The sequence below is a fragment of the Phyllobates terribilis genome, unplaced genomic scaffold (assembly GCF_046119375.1).
Source record: "Phyllobates terribilis strain yellow unplaced genomic scaffold, ASM4611937v1 Scaffold_1__5_contigs__length_1240528914, whole genome shotgun sequence".
NCBI lineage: Eukaryota > Metazoa > Chordata > Amphibia > Anura > Dendrobatidae > Phyllobates > Phyllobates terribilis.
The window spans coordinates 1,237,752,101-1,237,774,330 of record NW_027362761.1 but is presented as its reverse complement, the minus strand read 5'-3'; the positions used below and the strand labels follow the sequence as shown (position 1 = coordinate 1,237,774,330).

General features: G+C 54.4%; 1 protein-coding gene across 9 annotated transcripts in view; it reads right to left on the bottom strand.

Moving 5' to 3' along the window:
- Nucleotides 1-22,230, bottom strand: part of DCTN1 (dynactin subunit 1) — a 106,803-nt gene that overhangs the window by 42,259 nt on the left and 42,314 nt on the right. For all 9 annotated transcript variants that reach the window (XM_073650598.1, XM_073650619.1, XM_073650607.1 and 6 more), the window contains 7 exons: nt 18,034-18,112; nt 17,775-17,934; nt 17,197-17,301; nt 7,875-8,066; nt 7,677-7,793; nt 7,441-7,593; nt 7,213-7,373 (listed from right to left, as the gene is read on the bottom strand). In XM_073650598.1, coding sequence (XP_073506699.1) covers nt 7,213-7,373; nt 7,441-7,593; nt 7,677-7,793; nt 7,875-8,066; nt 17,197-17,301; nt 17,775-17,934; nt 18,034-18,112 — 967 coding nt within the window. The remainder of the gene's footprint in view (nt 1-7,212; nt 7,374-7,440; nt 7,594-7,676; nt 7,794-7,874; nt 8,067-17,196; nt 17,302-17,774; nt 17,935-18,033; nt 18,113-22,230) is intronic.

The window sequence follows — 22,230 nt, the reverse complement described above, 5'->3', positions numbered from 1 at the left end:
AATGTAATGTATGTACATAGTGACTGCACCAGCAGAATAGTGAGTGCAGCTCTGGAGTATAATACAGGATATAACTCAGGATCAGTAATGTAATGTATGTACACAGTGACTGCACCAGCAGAATAGTGAGTGCAGCTCTGGAGTATTATACAGGATATAACTCAGGATCAGTAATGTATGTACACAGTGACTGCACCAGCAGAATAGTGAGTGCAGCTCTGGAGTATAATACAGGATGTAACTCAGGATCAGTAATGTAATGTATGTACACAGTGACTGCACCAGCAGAATAGTGAGTGCAGCTCTGGAGTATAATACAGGATGTAACTCAGGATCAGTAATGTACTGTATGTACACAGTGACTGCACGAATAGTGAGTGCAGCTCTGGGGTATAATACAGGAGGTAACTCAGGATCAGTAATGTATGTACACAGTGACTGCACCAGCAGAATAGTGAGTGTAGCTCTGGAGTATAATACAGGATGTAACTCAGGATCAGTAATGTAATGTATGTACACAGTGACTGCACCAGCAGAATAGTGAGTGCAGCTCTGGAGTATAATACAGGATGTAACTCAGGATCAGTAATGTAATGTATGTACACAATGACTGCACCAGCAGAATAGTGAGTGCAGCTCTGGAGTATAAAACAGGAGGTAACTCAGGATCAGTAATGTAATGTTTGTGCACAGTGACTGCACCAGCAGAATAGTGAGTGCAGCTCTGGAGTATAATACAGGAGGTAACTCAGGATCAGTAATGTAATGTATGTACACAGTGACTGCACCAGAATAGTGAGTGCAGCTCTGGAGTATAATACAGGATGTAACTCAGGATCAGTAATGTAATGTATGTACACAGTGACCGCGCCAGCAGAATAGTGAGTGCAGCTCTGGGGTATAATACAGGATGTAACTCAGGATCAGTAATGTAATGTATGTACACAGTGACTGCACCAGCAGAATAGTGAGTGCAGCTCTGGAGTATAATACAGGAGGTAACTCAGGATCAGTAATGTTATGTATATACAGTGACTCCACCAGCAGAATAGTGAGTGCAGCTCTGGAGTATAATACAGGATGTAACTCAGGATCAGTAATGTAATGTATGTACACAGTGACTGCACCAGCAGAATAGTGAGTGCAGCTCTGGGGTATAATACAGGAGGTAACTCAGGATCAGTATTGTAATGTATGTACACAGTGACTGCACCAGCAGAATAGTGAGTGCAGCTCTGGAGTATAATACAGGATGTAACTCAGGATCAGTAATGTAATGTATGTACACAGTGACTGCACCAGCAGAATAGTGAGTGCAGCTCTGGGGTATAATACAGGAGGTAACTCAGGATCAGTATTGTAATTTATGTACACAGTGACTGCACCAGCAGAATAGTGAGTGCAGCTCTGGAGGATAATACAGGATGTAACTCAGGATCAGTAATGTAATGTATGTACACAGTGACTGCACCAGCAGAATAGTGAGTGCAGCTCTGGAGTATAATACAGGAAGTAACTCAGGATCAGTAATGTAATGTATGTACACAGTGACTTCACGAATAGTGAGTGCAGCTCTGGAGTATAATATAGGAGGTAACTCAGGATCAGTAATGTAATGTATGTACACAGTGACTGCACCAGCAGAATAGTGAGTGCAGCTCTGGGGTATAATACAGGATGTAACTCAGGATCAGTAATGTAATGTATGTACACAGTGACTGCACCAGCAGAATAGTGAGTGCAGCTCTGGAGTATAATACAGGAAGTAACTCAGGATCAGTAATGTAATGTATGTACACAGTGACTGCACCAGCAGAATAGTGAGTGCAGCTCTGGGGTATAATACAGGATGTAACTCAGGATCAGTAATGTAATGTATGTACACAGTGACTGCACCAGCAGAATAGTGAGTGCAGCTCTGGAGTATAATACAGGATGTAACTCAGGATCAGTAATGTAATGTATGTACACAGTGACTGCACCAGCAGAATAGTGAGTGCAGCTCTGGAGTATAATACAGGATGTAACTCAGGATCAGTAATGTAATGTATGTACACAGTGACTTCACGAATAGTGAGTGCAGCTCTGGAGTATAATATAGGAGGTAACTCAGGATCAGTAATGTAATGTATGTACACAGTGACTGCACCAGCAGAATAGTGAGTGCAGCTCTGGGGTATAATACAGGATGTAACTCAGGATCAGTAATGTAATGTATGTACACAGTGACTGCACCAGCAGAATAGTGAGTGCAGCTCTGGAGTATAATACAGGATGTAACTCAGGATCAGTAATGTACTGTATGTACACAGTGACTGCACCAGCAGAATAGTGAGTGCAGCTCTGGGGTATAATACAGGAGGTAACTCAGGATCAGTAATGTAATGTATGTACACAGTGACTGCACGAATAGTGAGTGCAGCTCTGGAGTATAATACAGGAGGTAACTCAGTATCAGTAATGTAATGTATGTACACAGTGACTGCACCAGCAGAATAGTGAGTGCAGCTCTGGGGTATAATACAGGAGGTAACTCAGGATCAGTAATGTAATGTATGTACACAGTGACTGCACCAGCAGAATAGTGAGTGCAGCTCTGGAGTATAATACAGGATTTAACTCAGGATCAGTAATGTAATGTATGTACATAGTGACTGCACCAGCAGAATAGTGAGTGCAGCTCTGGAGTATAATACAGGATATAACTCAGGATCAGTAATGTAATGTATGTACACAGTGACTGCACCAGCAGAATAGTGAGTGCAGCTCTGGAGTATAATACAGGATATAACTCAGGATCAGTAATGTAATGTATGTACACAGTGACTGCACCAGCAGAATAGTGAGTGCAGCTCTGGAGTATAATACAGGATGTAACTCAGGATCAGTAATGTAATGTATGTACACAGTGACTGCACCAGCAGAATAGTGAGTGCAGCTCTGGAGTATAATACAGGATGTAACTCAGGATCAGTAATGTACTGTATGTACACAGTGACTGCACCAGCAGAATAGTGAGTGCAGCTCTGGAGTATAATACAGGAGGTAACTCAGGATCAGTAATGTAATGTATATACACAGTGACTGCACCAGCAGAATAGTGAGTGCAGCTCTGGAGTATAATACAGGAGGTAACTCAGGATCAGTAATGTAATGTATGTACACAATGACTGCACCAGCAGAATAGTGAGTGCAGCTCTGGAGTATAATACAGGAGGTAACTCAGGATCAGTAATGTAATGTATATACACAGTGACTGCACCAGCAGAATAGTGAGTGCAGCTCTGGAGTATAATACAGGAGGTAACTCAGGATCAGTAATGTAATGTATGTACACAATGACTGCACCAGCAGAATAGTGAGTGCAGCTCTGGGGTATAATACAGGATGTAACTCAGGATCAGTAATGTAATGTATGTACACAGTGACTGCACCAGCAGAATAGTGAGTGCAGCTCTGGAGTATAATACAGGATGTAACTCAGGATCAGTAATGTAATGTATGTACACAATGACTGCACCAGCAGAATAGTGAGTGCAGCTCTGGAGTATAATACAGGATGTAACTCAGGATCAGTAATGTAATGTATGTACACAGTGACTGCACCAGCAGAATAGTGAGTGCAGCTCTGGAGTATAATACAGGAGGTAACTCAGGATCAGTAATGTAATGTATGTACACAATGACTGCACCAGCAGAATAGTGAGTGCAGCTCTGGGGTATAATACAGGATGTAACTCAGGATCAGTAATGTAATGTATGTACACAGTGACTGCACCAGCAGAATAGTGAGTGCAGCTCTGGAGTATAATACAGGATGTAACTCAGGATCAGTAATGTAATGTACACAGTGACTGCACCAGCAGAATAGTGAGTGCAGCTCTGGAATATAATACAGGATGTAACTCAGGATCAGTAATGTAATGTATGTACACAGTGACTGCACCAGCAGAATAGTGAGTGCAGCTCTGGAGTATAATACAGGATGTAACTCAGGATCAGTAATGTAATGTATGTACACAGTGACTGCACCAGCAGAATAGTGAGTGCAGCTCTGGAGTATAATACAGGATGTAACTCAGGATCAGTAATGTAATGTATGTACACATTGACTGCACCAGCAGAATAGTGAGTGCAGCTCTGGAGTATAATACAGGAGGTAACTGAGGATCAGTAATGTAATGTATGTACACAGTGACTGCACCAGCTGAATAGTGAGTGCAGCTCTGGAGTATAATACAGGATGTAACTCAGGATCAGTAATGTAATGTATGTACACAGTGACTGCACCAGCAGAATAGTGAGTGCAGCTCTGGAGTATAATACAGGATGTAACTCAGGATCAGTAATGTAATGTATGTACACAGTGACTGCACCAGCAGAATAGTGAGTGCAGCTCTGCGGTATAATACAGGATGTAACTCAGGATCAGTAATGTAATGTATGTACACAGTGACTGCACCAGCAGAATAGTGAGTGCAGCTCTGGAGTATAATACAGGGTGTAACTCAGGATCAGTAATGTAATGTATGTACACAGTGACTGCACCAGCAGAATAGTGAGTGCAGCTTTGGAGTATAATACAGGATGTAACTCAGGATCAGTAATGTAATGTATGTACACAGTGACTGCACCAGCAGAATAGTGAGTGCAGCTCTGGAGGATAATACAGGATGTAACTCAGGATCAGTAATGTATGTACACAGTGACTGCACCAGCAGAATAGTGAGTGCAGCTCTGCGGTATAATACAGGAGGTAACTCAGGATCAGTATTGTAATGTATGTACACAGTGACTGCACCAGCAGAATAGTGAGTGCAGCTCTGGAGTAAAATACAGGATGTAACTCAGGATCAGTAATGTAATGTATGTACACAGTGACTGCACCAGCAGAATAGTGAGTGCAGCTCTGGGGTATAATACAGGAGGTAACTCAGGATCAGTAATGTATGTACACAGTGACTGCACCAGCAGAATAGTGAGTGTAGCTCTGGAGTATAATACAGGATGTAACTCAGGATCAGTAATGTAATGTATGTACACAGTGACTGCACCAGCAGAATAGTGAGTGCAGCTCTGGGGTATAATACAGGAGGTAACTCAGGATCAGTAATGTATGTACACAGTGACTGCACCAGCAGAATAGTGAGTGTAGCTCTGGAGTATAATACAGGATGTAACTCAGGATCAGTAATGTAATGTATGTACACAGTGACTGCACCAGCAGAATAGTGAGTGCAGCTCTGGGGTATAATACAGGAGGTAACTCAGGATCAGTAATGTAATGTATGTACACAGTGACTGCACCAGCAGAATAGCGAGAGCAGCTCTGGAGTATAATACAGGATGTAACTCAGGATCAGCAATGTAATGTATGTACACAGTGACTGCACCAGCAGAATAGTGAGTGCAGCTCTGGAGTATAATACAGGAGGTAACTCAGGATCAGAAATGTAATGTATGTACACAGTGACTGCACCAGCAGAATAGTGAGTGCAGCTCTGGAATATAATACAGGATGTAACTCAGGATCAGTAATGTAATGTATGTACACAGTGACTGCACCAGCAGAATAGTGAGTGCAGCTCTGGAGTATAATACAGGATGTAACTCAGGATCAGTAATGTAATGTATGTACACAGTGACTGCACCAGCAGAATAGTGAGTGCAGCTCTGCGGTATAATACAGGATGTAACTCAGGATCAGTAATGTAATGTATGTACACAGTGACTGCACCAGCAGAATAGTGAGTGCAGCTCTGGAGTATAATACAGGAGGTAACTGAGGATCAGTAATGTAATGTATGTACACAGTGACTGCACCAGCTGAATAGTGAGTGCAGCTCTGGAGTATAATACAGGATGTAACTCAGGATCAGTAATGTAATGTATGTACACAGTGACTGCACCAGCAAAATAGTGAGTGCAGCTCTGCGGTATAATACAGGATGTAACTCAGGATCAGTAATGTAATGTATGTACACAGTGACTGCACCAGCAGAATAGTGAGTGCAGCTCTGGAGTATAATACAGGAGGTAACTGAGGATCAGTAATGTAATGTATGTACACAGTGACTGCACCAGCTGAATAGTGAGTGCAGCTCTGGAGTATAATACAGGATGTAACTCAGGATCAGTAATGTAATGTATGTACACAGTGACTGCACCAGCAGAATAGTGAGTGCAGCTCTGGAGTATAATACAGGAGGTAACTGAGGATCAGTAATGTAATGTATGTACACAGTGACTGCACCAGCTGAATAGTGAGTGCAGCTCTTGAGTATAATACAGGATGTAACTCAGGATCAGTAATGTAATGTATGTACACAGTGACTGCACCAGCAGAATAGTGAGTGCAGCTCTGGAGTATAATACAGGATGTAACTCAGGATCAGTAATGTATGTACACAGTGACTGCACCAGCAAAATAGTGAGTGCAGCTCTGCGGTATAATACAGGATGTAACTCAGGATCAGTAATGTAATGTATGTACACAGTGACTGCACCAGCAGAATAGTGAGTGCAGCTCTGGAGTATAATACAGGAGGTAACTCAGGATCAGTAATGTAATGTATGTACACAGTGACTGCACCAGCAGAATAGTGAGTGCAGCTCTGGGGTATAATACAGGATGTAACTCAGGATCAGTAATGTAATGTATGTACACAGTGACTGCACCAGCAGAATAGTGAGTGCAGCTCTGGGGTATAATACAGGAGGTAACTCAGGATCAGTAATGTATGTACACAGTGACTGCACCAGCAGAATAGTGAGTGTAGCTCTGGAGTATAATACAGGATGTAACTCAGGATCAGTAATGTAATGTATGTACACAGTGACTGCACCAGCAGAATAGTGAGTGCAGCTCTGGGGTGTAATACAGGATGTAACTCAGGATCAGTAATGTAATGTATGTACACAGTGACTGCACCAGCAGAATAGTGAGTGCAGCTCTGGGGTGTAATACAGGAGGTAACTCAGGATCAGTAATGTAATGTATGTACACAGTGACTGCACCAGCAGAATAGTGAGTGCAGCTCTGGAGTATAATACAGGATGTAACTCAGGATCAGTAATGTAATGTATGTACACAGTGACTGCACCAGCAGAATAGTGAGTGCAGCTCTGGGGCAAATTTACAGAGGCCCTCGGCAGCCTCCCTGTATACCTCCGGTACGCTGACGCTTGGGGGACGCAGGCTGTGACACTTACTGCTCGTATTTGTGTAATGTCGCCTGCAGGAGGCTGAGGGAATAGACCAGACCAGCGGCGAAGCTCATCTGCTCGCCCACCGCTCCTCTCATGCCGGTCCTCTCTTCGTTGGCCTCGGACAGCTCGAACTTCTCCTGGGCCTGCTTACTGATGAGCTCCGCCTGTGGGGACAGAGCAGTCAGCGAGCCGCCACCAGCGCCGTGTGTGCGTCCAGCGCCGTCCGCCCACCTTGCAGATGAGCCTGGGGATGAGCAGCAGCACCAGGATGCAGTCGTGGTCTCCTCCGTGGCGCAGGAAGCTGTCCGGCATGAAGGACGTCAGCAGGGACACGTGGCGGTTGGCTTGGTTCACCTCCATCTTGCGCAGCTCCATCTCAATGGCCTGAAAGCAGAAGACGATTAGCCCGACTCGAGGAAACCCTCTCCCCCCTTCAACCCGAGGACTCCCCGACCCGAGGACCCCACCTTGGCGTGGGCTTTAGTCTCCGCAAACTTGATCTTGAAGTCGAACATCTCGGGGGAGGGCTGCTGCTCCTTCTCCACGGTGGCCTCCTGCTGGCTGTGCAGCTCGCGGTTCACCTCCTGCAACAGATGAGGCCGGTGTCAGCACCTGGATGAGCGCGGTCCCCAGCCGCCGGGCGCTCGGGACCCTCAGAGCCGCACCTGTAAGTGGGACGTCAGGTCCCGGTACTTCTTGATGGTCTGCTGATAATCCGCCACCGTCTCCTGAGCCGCCTCCACGCGCTTCTCGGCCTCCCGCACCCGGGCGTTCGCCATGTCCAGCTGCTCACGCAACTCCAGCTCTGTCTCCCGGGCGTTCTCCTGCAGCTCATCATTCATCTCATTGATGGCCTCCTGGCGGGAGAAGGCAAGAAATCCATGAGGGAGGGACTCATCTCACAGGTCCACCAGGGAACATATCACCAGGACAGAGCTCTCCACTGGTCCACCAGGGACCATATCACCAGGACAGAGCTCTCCACTAGTCCACCAGGGAACATATCACCAGGACAGAGCTCTCCACTGGTCCACCAGGGACCATATCACCAGGACAGCGCTCTCCACTGGTCCCCCAGGGACCATATCACCAGGACAGAGATCTCCACTGGTCCCCCAGGGAACATATCACCAGGACAGCGCTCTCCACTGGTCCACCAGGGAATATATCACCAGGACAGAGCTCTCCACTAGTCCCCCAGGGAACATATCACCAGGACAGAGCTCTCCACTGGTCCACCAGGGAACATATCACCAGGACAGCGCTCTCCACTGGTCCCCCAGGGACGATATCACCAGGACAGAGATCTCCACTGGTCCCCCAGGGAACATATCACCAGGACAGCGCTCTCCACTGGTCCACCAGGGAATATATCACCAGGACAGAGCTCTCCACTAGTCCCCCAGGGAACATATCACCAGGACAGAGCTCTCCACTGGTCCACCAGGGAATATATCACCAGGACAGAGCTCTCCACTAGTCCCCCAGGGAACATATCACCAGGACAGCGCTCTCCACTGGTCCACCAGGCAATATATCACCAGGACAGAGCTCTCCACTAGTCCCCCAGGGAACATATCACCAGGACAGAGCTCTCCACTAGTCCCCCAGGGAACATATCACCAGGACAGAGCTCTCCACTAGTCCACCAGGGACCATATCACCAGGACAGAGCTCTCCACTAGTCCACCAGGGACCATATCACCAGGACAGAGCTCTCCACTAGTCCACCAGGGAACATATCACCAGGACAGAGCTCTCCACTAGTCCCCCAGGGAACATATCACCAGGACAGCGCTCTCCACTGGTCCACCAGGGAACATATCACCAGGACAGAGCTCTCCACTGGTCCACCAGGGACCATATCACCAGGACAGAGCTCTCCACTAGTCCCCCAGGGAACATATCACCAGGACAGAGCTCTCCACTAGTCCACCAGGGAACATATCACCAGGACACAGCTCTCCACTAGTCCACCAGGGAACATATCACCAGGACAGCGCTCTCCACTGATCCACCAGGGAACATATCACCAAGACAGAGCTCTCCACTGGTCCACCAGGGAACATATCACCAAGACAGAGCTCTCCACTGGTCCACCAGGGAACATATCACCAGGACAGCGCTCTCCACTGGTCCACCAGGGAACATATCACCAGGACAGAGCTCTCCACTGGTCCACCAGGGAACATATCACCAGGACAGAGCTTTCCACTGGTCCACCAGGGAACATATCACCAGGAGAGAGCTCTCCACTGGTCCACCAGGGAACATATCACCAGGACAGCACTCTCCACTGGTCCACCAGGGAACATATCACCAGGACAGCACTCTCCACTGGTCCACCAGGGAACATATCACCAGGACAGCGCTCTCCACTGGTCCACCAGGGAACATATCACCAAGACAGAGCTCTCCACTGGTCCACCAGGGAACATATCACCAGGACAGCGCTCTCCACTGGTCCACCAGGGAACATATCACCAAGACAGAGCTCTCCACTGGTCCACCAGGGAACATATCACCAGGACAGAGCTCTCCACTGGTCCACCAGGGACCATATCACCAGGACAGCGCTCTCCACTGGTCCCCCAGGGACGATATCACCAGGACAGAGATCTCCACTGGTCCCCCAGGGAACATATCACCAGGACAGCGCTCTCCACTGGTCCACCAGGGAATATATCACCAGGACAGAGCTCTCCACTAGTCCCCCAGGGAACATATCACCAGGACAGAGCTCTCCACTGGTCCACCAGGGAATATATCACCAGGACAGAGCTCTCCACTAGTCCCCCAGGGAACATATCACCAGGACAGCGCTCTCCACTGGTCCACCAGGGAATATATCACCAGGACAGAGCTCTCCACTAGTCCCCCAGGGAACATATCACCAGGACAGAGCTCTCCACTAGTCCACCAGGGACCATATCACCAGGACAGAGCTCTCCACTAGTCCACCAGGGACCATATCACCAGGACAGAGCTCTCCACTAGTCCACCAGGGAACATATCACCAGGACAGCGCTCTCCACTGGTCCCCCAGGGAACATATCACCAGGACAGAGCTCTCCACTAGTCCCCCAGGGAACATATCACCAGGACAGCGCTCTCCACTGGTCCACCAGGGAACATATCACCAGGACAGAGCTCTCCACTGGTCCACCAGGGACCATATCACCAGGACAGAGCTCTCCACTAGTCCCCCAGGGAACATATCACCAGGACAGAGCTCTCCACTAGTCCACCAGGGAACATATCACCAGGACAGAGCTCTCCACTAGTCCACCAGGGAACATATCACCAGGACAGCGCTCTCCACTGATCCACCAGGGAACATATCACCAAGACAGAGCTCTCCACTGGTCCACCAGGGAACATATCACCAAGACAGAGCTCTCCACTGGTCCACCAGGGAACATATCACCAGGACAGCGCTCTCCACTGGTCCACCAGGGAACATATCACCAGGACAGAGCTCTCCACTGGTCCACCAGGGAACATATCACCAGGACAGAGCTTTCCACTGGTCCACCAGGGAACATATCACCAGGAGAGAGCTCTCCACTGGTCCACCAGGGAACATATCACCAGGACAGCACTCTCCACTGGTCCACCAGGGAACATATCACCAGGACAGCACTCTCCACTGGTCCACCAGGGAACATATCACCAGGACAGCGCTCTCCACTGGTCCACCAGGGAACATATCACCAAGACAGAGCTCTCCACTGGTCCACCAGGGAACATATCACCAGGACAGCGCTCTCCACTGGTCCACCAGGGAACATATCACCAAGACAGAGCTCTCCACTGGTCCACCAGGGAACACATCACCAAGACAGAGCTCTCCACTGGTCCACCAGGGAACATATCACCAGGACAGCGCTCTCCACTGGTCCACCAGGGAACATATCACCAGGACAGCACTCTCCACTGGTCCACCAGGGAACATATCACCAGGACAGCACTCTCCACTGGTCCACCAGGGAACATATCACCAGGACAGCGCTCTCCACTGGTCCACCAGGGAACATATCACCAAGACAGAGCTCTCCACTGGTCCACCAGGGAACATATCACCAGGACAGCGCTCTCCACTGGTCCACCAGGGAACACATCACCAAGACAGAGCTCTCCACTGGTCCACCAGGGAACACATCACCAAGACAGAGCTCTCCACTGGTCCACCAGGGAACATATCACCAGGACAGCGCTCTCCACTGGTCCACCAGGGAACATATCACCAGGACAGCACTCTCCACTGGTCCACCAGGGAACATATCACCAGGGCAGAGCTTTCCACTGGTCCACCAGGGAACATATCACCAGGACAGAGCTCTCCACTGGTCCACCAGGGAACATATCACCAGGACAGAGCTCTCCACTAGTCCACCAGGGAACATATCACCAGGACAGCGCTCTCCACTGGTCCACCAGGGAACATATCACCAGGACAGAGCTCTCCACTGGTCCACCAGGGAACATATCACCAGGACAGCGCTCTCCACTGGTCCACCAGGGAACATATCACCAGGACAGCACTCTCCACTGGTCCACGAGGGAACATATCACCAGGACAGAGCTCTCTACTGATCGACCAGGGAACATCTCACCAGGACAGCACTCTCCACTGGTCCACCAGGGAACATATCACCAAGACAGAGCACTCCACTGGTCCACCAGGGAATATATCACCAGGACAGAGCACTCCACTGGTCCACCAGGGAATATATCACCAGGACAGAGCTCTCCACTGGTCCACCAGGGAACATATCACCAAGACAGAGCACTCCACTGGTCCACCAGGGAAGATATCACCAGGACAGCGCTCTCCACTGGTGCACCAGGAAACATCACCAGGACAGCGCCTCCACTAGTCCACCAGGGAACATATCACCAGGACAGAGCTTTCCACTGGTCCACCAGGGACCATATCACCAGGACAGAGCTCTCCACTAGTCCACCAGGGAACATATCACCAGGACAGAGCTCTCCACTGGTCCCCCAGGGACGATATCACCAGGACAGAGCTCTCCACTAGTCCCCCAGGGAACATATCACCAGGACAGAGCTCTCCACTGGTCCACCAGGGAATATATCACCAGGACAGAGCTCTCCACTGGTCCACCAGGGACCATATCACCAGGACAGAGCTCTCCACTAGTCCACCAGGGAACATATCACCAGGACAGAGCTCTCCACTGGTCCACCAGGGACCATATCACCAGGACAGAGCTCTCCACTAGTCCACCAGGGACCATATCACCAGGACAGCGCTCTCCACTGGTCCCCCAGGGACCATATCACCAGGACAGCGCTCTCCACTGGTCCCCCAGGGACGATATCACCAGGACAGAGATCTCCACTGGTCCCCCAGGGAACATATCACCAGGACAGCGCTCTCCACTGGTCCACCAGGGAATATATCACCAGGACAGAGCTCTCCACTAGTCCCCCAGGGAACTTATCACCAGGACAGAGCTCTCCACTGGTCCACCAGGGAATATATCACCAGGACAGAGCTCTCCACTAGTCCCCCAGGGAACATATCACCAGGACAGCGCTCTCCACTGGTCCACCAGGGAATATATCACCAGGACAGAGCTCTCCACTAGTCCCCCAGGGAACATATCACCAGGACAGAGCTCTCCACTAGTCCACCAGGGACCATATCACCAGGACAGAGCTCTCCACTAGTCCACCAGGGACCATATCACCAGGACAGAGCTCTCCACTAGTCCACCAGGGAACATATCACCAGGACAGAGCTCTCCACTGGTCCCCCAGGGAACATATCACCAGGACAGCGCTCTCCACTGGTCCCCCAGGGAACATATCACCAGGACAGAGCTCTCCACTAGTCCCCCAGGGAACATATCACCAGGACAGCGCTCTCCACTGGTCCACCAGGGAACATATCACCAGGACAGAGCTCTCCACTGGTCCACCAGGGACCATATCACCAGGACAGAGCTCTCCACTAGTCCCCCAGGGAACATATCACCAGGACAGAGCTCTCCACTAGTCCACCAGGGAACATATCACCAGGACAGAGCTCTCCACTAGTCCACCAGGGAACATATCACCAGGACAGCGCTCTCCACTGATCCACCAGGGAACATATCACCAAGACAGAGCTCTCCACTGGTCCACCAGGGAACATATCACCAAGACAGAGCTCTCCACTGGTCCACCAGGGAACATATCACCAGGACAGCGCTCTCCACTGGTCCACCAGGGAACATATCACCAGGACAGAGCTCTCCACTGGTCCACCAGGGAACATATCACCAGGACAGAGCTTTCCACTGGTCCACCAGGGAACATATCACCAGGAGAGAGCTCTCCACTGGTCCACCAGGGAACATATCACCAGGACAGCACTCTCCACTGGTCCACCAGGGAACATATCACCAGGACAGCACTCTCCACTGGTCCACCAGGGAACATATCACCAGGACAGCGCTCTCCACTGGTCCACCAGGGAACATATCACCAAGACAGAGCTCTCCACTGGTCCACCAGGGAACATATCACCAGGACAGCGCTCTCCACTGGTCCACCAGGGAACATATCACCAAGACAGAGCTCTCCACTGGTCCACCAGGGAACACATCACCAGGACAGCGCTCTCCACTGGTCCACCAGGGAACACATCACCAAGACAGAGCTCTCCACTGGTCCACCAGGGAACACATCACCAAGACAGAGCTCTCCACTGGTCCACCAGGGAACATATCACCAGGACAGCGCTCTCCACTGGTCCACCAGGGAACATATCACCAGGACAGCACTCTCCACTGGTCCACCAGGGAACATATCACCAGGGCAGAGCTTTCCACTGGTCCACCAGGGAACATATCACCAGGACAGAGCTCTCCACTGGTCCACCAGGGAACATATCACCAGGACAGAGCTCTCCACTAGTCCACCAGGGAACATATCACCAGGACAGCGCTCTCCACTGGTCCACCAGGGAACATATCACCAGGACAGAGCTCTCCACTGGTCCACCAGGGAACATATCACCAGGACAGCGCTCTCCACTGGTCCACCAGGGAACATATCACCAGGACAGCACTCTCCACTGGTCCACGAGGGAACATATCACCAGGACAGAGCTCTCTACTGATCGACCAGGGAACATCTCACCAGGACAGCACTCTCCACTGGTCCACCAGGGAACATATCACCAGGGCAGAGCTCTCCACTAGTCCACCAGGGAACATATCACCAGGACAGAGCACTCCACTGGTCCACCAGGGAATATATCACCAGGACAGAGCACTCCACTGGTCCACCAGGGAATATATCACCAGGACAGAGCACTCCACTGGTCCACCAGGGAATATATCACCAGGACAGAGCTCTCCACTGGTCCACCAGGGAACATATCACCAAGACAGAGCACTCCACTGGTCCACCAGGGAAGATATCACCAGGACAGCGCTCTCCACTGGTGCACCAGGAAACATATCACCAGGACAGCGCCTCCACTAGTCCACCAGGGAACATATCACCAGGACAGAGCTTTCCACTGGTCCACCAGGGAACATATCACCAGGGCAGCGCTCTCCACTGGTCCACCAGGGAACATATCACCAGGGCAGAGCTCTCCACTAGTCCACCAGAGAACATATCACCAAGACAGAACTCTCCACTGGTCCACCAGGGAACATATCACCAGGACAGAGCTCTCCACTGATCCTCCAGGGAACATATCACCAGGACAGCGCCTCCCAACTGGTCCACCAGGGAAGATATCACCAGGACAGAGCTCTCCACTGGTCAACCAGGGAACATATCACCAGGACAGAGCTCTCCACTGGTCCACCAGGGAACATATCACCGGGACAGAGCTCTCCACTGGTCCACCAGGGAACATATCACCGGGACAGAGCTCTCCACTAGTCCACCAGGGAACATATCACCAGGACAAAGTTCTCCACTGATCCACCAGGGAACATATCACCAGGACAAAGTTCTCCACTGATCCACCAGGGAAGATATCACCAGGACAGAACTCTCTACTGGTCCACCAGGGAATATATCACCAGGACAGAGCTCTCCACTGGTCCACCAGGAAACAAGTAACCAGGACAGAGCTCTCCACTGGTCCACCAGGGAACATATCACCAGGACAGAGCTCTCCACTGGTCCACCAGGGAACATATCACCAGGACAGAGCTCTCCACTGGTCCACCAGAGAACATATCACCAAGACAGGGCTGTCCACTGGTCCACCAGGGAACATATCACCAGGACAGAGCTCTCCACTGGTCCACCAGAGAACATATCACCAAGACAGGGCTCTCCACTGGTCCACCAGGGAACATATCACCAGGGCAGAGCTCTCCACTGGTCCACCAGGGAACATATCACCAGGGCAGAGCTCTCCACTGGTCCACCAGGGAACACATCACCAAGACAGAGCTCTCCACTGGTCCACCAGGGAACACATCACCAAGACAGAGCTCTCCACTGGTCAACCAGGGAACATATCACCAGGAGAGAGCTCTCCACTGGTCAACCAGGGAACATATCACCAGGAGAGAGCTCTCCACTGGTTCACCAGGGAACATATCACCAAGACAGAGCTCTCCACTGGTCCACCAGGGAACATATCACCAGGGCAGAGCTCTCCACTGGTCCACCAGGGAACATATCACCAGGACAGAGCTCTCCACTGGTCTACCAGGGAACATATCACCAGGACAGAGCTCTCCACTGGTCAACCAGGGAACATATCACCAGGAGAGAGCTCTCCACTGGTCCACCAGGGAACATATCACCAGGACAGAGCTCTCCACTGGTCCACCAGGGAACATATCACCAGGACAGAGCTCTCCACTGGTCCACCAGAGAACATATCACCAAGACAGGGCTCTCCACTGGTCCACCAGGGAACATATCACCAGGGCAGAGCTCTCCACTGGTCCACCAGGGAACATATCACCAGGACAGAGCTCTCCACTGGTCTACCAGGGAACATATCACCAGGACAGAGCTCTCCACTGGTCCACCAGGGAACATATCACCAGGAGAGAGCTCTCCACTGGTCAACCAGGGAACATATCACCAGGAGAGAGCTCTCCACTGGTCCACCAGGGAACATATCACCAGGACAGAGCTCTCCACTGGTCAACCAGGGAACATATCACCAGGAGAGAGCTCTCCACTGGTTCACCAGGGAACATATCACCAAGACAGAGCTCTCCACTGGTCCACCAGGGAACATATCACCAGGGCAGAGCTCTCCACTGGTCCACCAGGGAACATATCACCAGGAGAGAGCTCTCCACTGGTTCACCAGGGAACATATCACCAAGACAGAGCTCTCCACTGGTCCACCAGGGAACATATCACCAGGGCAGAGCTCTCCACTGGTCCACCAGGGAACATATCACCAGGAGAGAGCTCTCCACTGGTTCACCAGGGAACATATCACCAAGACAGAGCTCTCCACTGGTCCACCAGGGAACATATCACCAGGACAGAGCACTCCACTGGTCCACCAGGGAACATATCACCAGGGCAGAGCTCTCCACTGGTCCACCAGGGAACATATCACCAGGGCAGAGCTCTCCACTGGTCCACCAGGGAACATATCACCAGGGCAGAGCTCTCCACTGGTCCACCAGGGAACATATCACCAGGAGAGAGCTCTCCACTGGTTCACCAGGGAACATATCACCAAGACAGAGCTCTCCACTGGTCCACCAGGGAACATATCACCAGGGCAGAGCTCTCCACTGGTCCACCAGGGAACATATCACCAGGAGAGAGCTCTCCACTGGTTCACCAGGGAACATATCACCAAGACAGAGCTCTCCACTGGTCCACCAGGGAACATATCACCAGGACAGAGTTCTCCACTGGTCCACCAGGGAACACATCACCAAGACAGAGCTCTCCACTAGTCCCCCAGGGCAGGGATTGGGCTATGGAGTCACAATCTATCTCTGCAGACGGCTGTCTTAGTACCAGGTCGGTGACTGTCTCGCGCAGTTCTCGGACTTTCTCCTCCAGGTCCAGGTTCCGCTCTGTCAGCGTTTCCACCATTTCTTCAGCTCCAAGAGCAGCGTCCACCTGACCATGGAAAAAAAATACTGTCAGCAATGAGGCAGCGACCGGCGCAGGGTCCCCGGGAGAGCCCCCGGCGCAGGGTCCCCGGGAGAGCCCCCGGCGCAGGGTCCACGGGATTGACCCCGGCGCAGGGTCCCCGGGAGAGCCCCCGGCGCAGGGTCCACGGGAGAGCCCCCGGCGCAGGGTCCACGGGAGAGCCCCCGGCGCAGGGTCCCCGGGAGAGCCCCCGGCGCAGGGTCCACGGGATTGACCCCGGCGCAGGGTCCCCGGGAGAGCCCCCGGCGCAGGGTCCCCGGGAGAGCCCCCGGCGCAGGGTCCCCGGGAGAGCCCCCGGCGCAGGGTCCACGGGATTGACCCCGGCGCAGGGTCCACGGGAGAGCCCCCGGCGCAGGGTCCACGGGAGAGCCCCCGGCGCAGGGTCCACGGGAGAGCCCCCGGCGCAGGGTCCACGGGAGAGCCCCCGGCAGCGCGCTCACCTGCTCCTTCAGCTCGTCGATGGTCTTCTCGGTCTGCGCCGCCTCCTCCTGCAGCTTCTCTCTCTGCTGCCGCAGACTCTCCAGCTCCGTGTTCTTCTTCTCCAGCTGCTTCTGCACCCGGACGTGCTCCTGCTTCTCCGAGGCCGACAGATCCCGCATCCTACAAGAGGGAAGGAGTCAGCCAAGGGGGTACACCGGGACCCCCAATCAAAGGGCACGCAGGGGGACACCCCCCCCCAATCACAGGGTCCGCGCTCACCTGACCAGAGCTTCCTTCAGGCGGCCGTTCTGCTCCTCTAGCTGCTTCACCTGATAGCTGGACGCGGCTCCATCAGATCCTACAGGGGAGACCGGCCACCACCAGGGGTCAGCGCAGAAAGGGTGCAACGCAGAGCTCCGAAACAGGGGGGACCGGGGACGCCCTAAAGACAGACAACCAGAGGGGGGGGGGGGGGGGACGGAGCGACGACAGCCGACCAGGAGGGAGGGGAGGGACCGAGCGACGACAGCCGACCAGGAGGGAGAGGGGAGGGACAGAGCGACGACAGCCGACCAGGAGGGAGAGGAGGGACCGAGCGACGACAGCCGACCAGGAGGGAGAGGGGAGGGACAGAGCGACGACAGCCGACCAGGAGGGAGAGGGGAGGGACCGAGCGACGACAGCCGACCAGGAGGGAGAGGGGAGGGACCGAGCGACGACAGCCGACCAGGAGGGAGGGGAGGGACCGAGCGACGACAGCCGACCAGGAGGGAGAGGGGAGGGACCGAGCGACGACAGCCGACCAGGAGGGAGAGGGGAGGGACCGAGCGACGACAGCCGACCAGGAGGGAGAGAGGAGGGACCGAGCGACGACAGCCGACCAGGAGGGAGGGGAGGGACCGAGCGACGACAGCCGACCAGGAGGGAGAGGGGAGGGACCGAGCGACGACAGCCGACCAGGAGGGAGAGGGGAGGAACCGAGCGACGACAGCCGACCAGGAGGGAGGGGAGGGACCGAGCGACGACAGCCGACCAGGAGGGAGGGGAGGGACCGAGCGACGACAGCCGACCAGGAGGGAGGGGAGGGACCGAGCAACGACAGCCGACCAGGAGGGAGGGGAGGGACCGAGCAACGACAGCCGACCAGGAGGGAGGGGAGGGACCGAGCAACGACAGCCGACCAGGAGGGAGGGGAGGGACCGAGCAACGACAGCCGACCAGGAGGGAGAGGAGGGACCGAGCGACGACAGCCGACCAGGAGGGAGAGGAGGGACCGAGCGACGACAGCCGACCAGGAGGGAGGGGAGGGACCGAGCGACGACAGCCGACCAGGAGGGAGGGGAGGGACCGAGCGACGACAGCCGACTAGGAGGGAGAGGGGAGGGACCGAGCGACGACAGCCGACCAGGAGGGAGAGGGACCGAGCGACGACAGCCGACCAGGAGGGAGAGGGGAGGGACCGAGCGACGACAGCCGACCAGGAGGGAGGGGAGGGACCGAGCGACGACAGCCGACCAGGAGGGAGAGGGGAGGGACCGAGCGACGACAGCCGACCAGGAGGGAGGGGAGGGACAGAGCGAAGACAGCCGACCAGGAGGGAGAGGAGGGACAGAGCGACGACAGCCGACCAGGAGGGAGGGGAGGGACCGAGCGACGACAGCCGACCAGGAGGGAGGGGAGGGACCGAGCGACGACAGCCGACCAGGAGGGAGGGGAGGGACCGAGCGACGACAGCCGACCAGGAGGGAGGGGAGGGACCGAGCGACGACAGCCGACCAGGAGGGAGGGGAGGGACCGAGCGACGACAGCCGACCAGGAGGGAGGGGAGGGACAGAGCGAAGACAGCCGATCAGGAGGGAGAGGGGAGGGACCGAGCGACGACAGCCGACCAGGAGGGAGAGGGGAGGGACCGAGCGACAGCCGACCAGGAGGGAGAGGGGAGGGACCGAGCGACGACAGCCGACCAGGAGGGAGGGGAGGGACCGAGCGACGACAGCCGACCAGGAGGGAGAGGGGAGGGACAGAGCGAAGACAGCCGACCAGGAGGGACCGAGCGACGACAGCCGACCAGGAGGGAGGGGAGGGACCGAGCGACGACAGCCGACCAGGAGGGAGGGGAGGGACCGAGCGACGACAGCCGACCAGGAGGGAGAGGGGAGGGACAGAGCGACGACAGCCGACCAGGAGGGAGAGGGGAGGGACAGAGCGACGACAGCCGACCAGGAGGAAGGGGAGGGACAGAGCGACGACAGCCGACCAGGAGGGAGGGGAGGGACAGAGCGACGACAGCCGACCAGGAGGGAGAGGGGAGGGACCGAGCGACGACAGCCGACCAGGAGGGAGAGGGGAGGGACCGAGCGACGACAGCCGACCAGGAGGGAGAGGGGAGGGACCGAGCGACGACAGCCGACCAGGAGGGAGAGGGGAGGGACCGAGCGACGACAGCCGACCAGGAAGGAGAGGAGGGACCGAGCGACGACAGCCGACCAGGAGGGAGGGGAGGGACCGAGCGACGACAGCCGACCAGGAGGGAGAGGGGAGGGACAGAGCGACGACAGCCGACCAGGAGGGAGGGGAGGGACCGAGCGACGACAGCCGACCAGGAGGGAGAGGAGGGACCGAGCGACGACAGCCGACCAGGAGGGAGAGGGGAGGGACAGAGCGACGACAGCCGACCAGGAGGGAGAGGGGAGGGACCGAGCGACGACAGCCGACCAGGAGGGAGGGGAGGGACCGAGCGACGACAGCCGACCAGGAGGGAGAGGGGAGGGACAGAGCGACGACAGCCGACCAGGAGGGAGGGGAGGGACCGAGCGACGACAGCCGACCAGGAGGGAGGGGAGGGACAGAGCGACGACAGCCGACCAGGAGGGAGGGGAGGGACCGAGCGACGACAGCCGACCAGGAGGGAGGGGAGGGACCGAGCGACGACAGCCGACCAGGAGGGAGAGGGGAGGGACAGAGCGACGACAGCCGACCAGGAGGGAGGGGGCAACAATCAAAGAGTGGGAATGGACAACAGCCAACAGCGAACCTGCCCATTACCCCACCACCTGCCGTCATACGCTCCACCGCCTGTACATACCCCTACCGACCGTCATACGCTCCACCGCCTGTACATTACCCCACCACCTGCCGTCATACGCTCCACCGCCTGTACATTACCCCACCACCTGCCGTCATACGCTCCACCGCCTGTATATTACCCCACCACCTCGACATATGCTCCACCGCCTGTACATTACCCCACCAGCGTCATACGCTCCACCGCTTGTACATTACCGCACCACCAGCCGTCATACGCTCCACCGCCTGTACATTACCCCATCACCTGCCGTCATATGCTCCACCACCTGTACATTACCCCACCACCTGCCGTCATGCGCTCCTCCGCCTCAACATTACCCCACCACCTGCCGTCATACTGCCGTCATACGCTCCACCGCCTGTACATTACCCCACCACCTGCAGTCATACGCTCCACCGCCTGTACATTACCCCCACCTGCCGTCATACGCTCCACCGCCTGTACATTACCCCCACCTGCCGTCATACGCTCCACCGCCTGTACATTACCACCAGCTGCCGTCATACGCTCCACCGCCTGTACATTACCCCACCACCTCGTCATACGCTCCACCGCCTGCACATTACCCCCACCACCTCGTCATACGTTCAACTGCCTGTACATTACCTCACCACCTGCCGTCATATGCTCCACCGCCTGTACATTACCCCACCACCTGCCGTCATACGCTCCACCGCCTGTACATTACCCCACCACCTCGTCATACGCTCCACCGCCGGTACATTGCTCCACCGCCTGCCATTATACACTCCACCGCCTGTACACTACCCCCGCCTGTCACCATACGCTCCACCGCCTGTACATTACCCCCACCTGCAGTCATACGCTCCACCGCCTGTACATTACCACCACCTGCCGTCATACGCTCCACCGCCTGTACATTACCCCACCACCTCGTAATATGCTCCACCGCCTGTACATTACCCCACCGCCTGCCATTATACAATCCACTGCCTGTACATTGCCCCACCAGCGTCATACGCTCCACCGCCTGTACATTACCGCACCACCAGCCATCATACGCTCCACCGCCTGTACATTACCCCCACCTGCCATCATACGCTCCACCGCTTGTACATTACAGCACCACCAGCCGTCATACGCTCCACCGCCTGTACATTACCCCACCATCTGCCGTCATGAGCTCCTCCGCCTGTACATTACCCCCACCTGCCATCATACGCTCCACCTCTTGTACATTACCCTCACCTGCCATCATACGCTCCACCGCTTGTACATTACCGCACCATCTCGTCATACTCTCCACCGCCTGTACATTACCCCTACCTGTCGTCATATGCTCCACCGCCTGTACATTACCCCACCAGCGTCATACGCTCCACCGCTTGTACATTACCGCACCACCAGCCGTCATACGCTCCACCGCC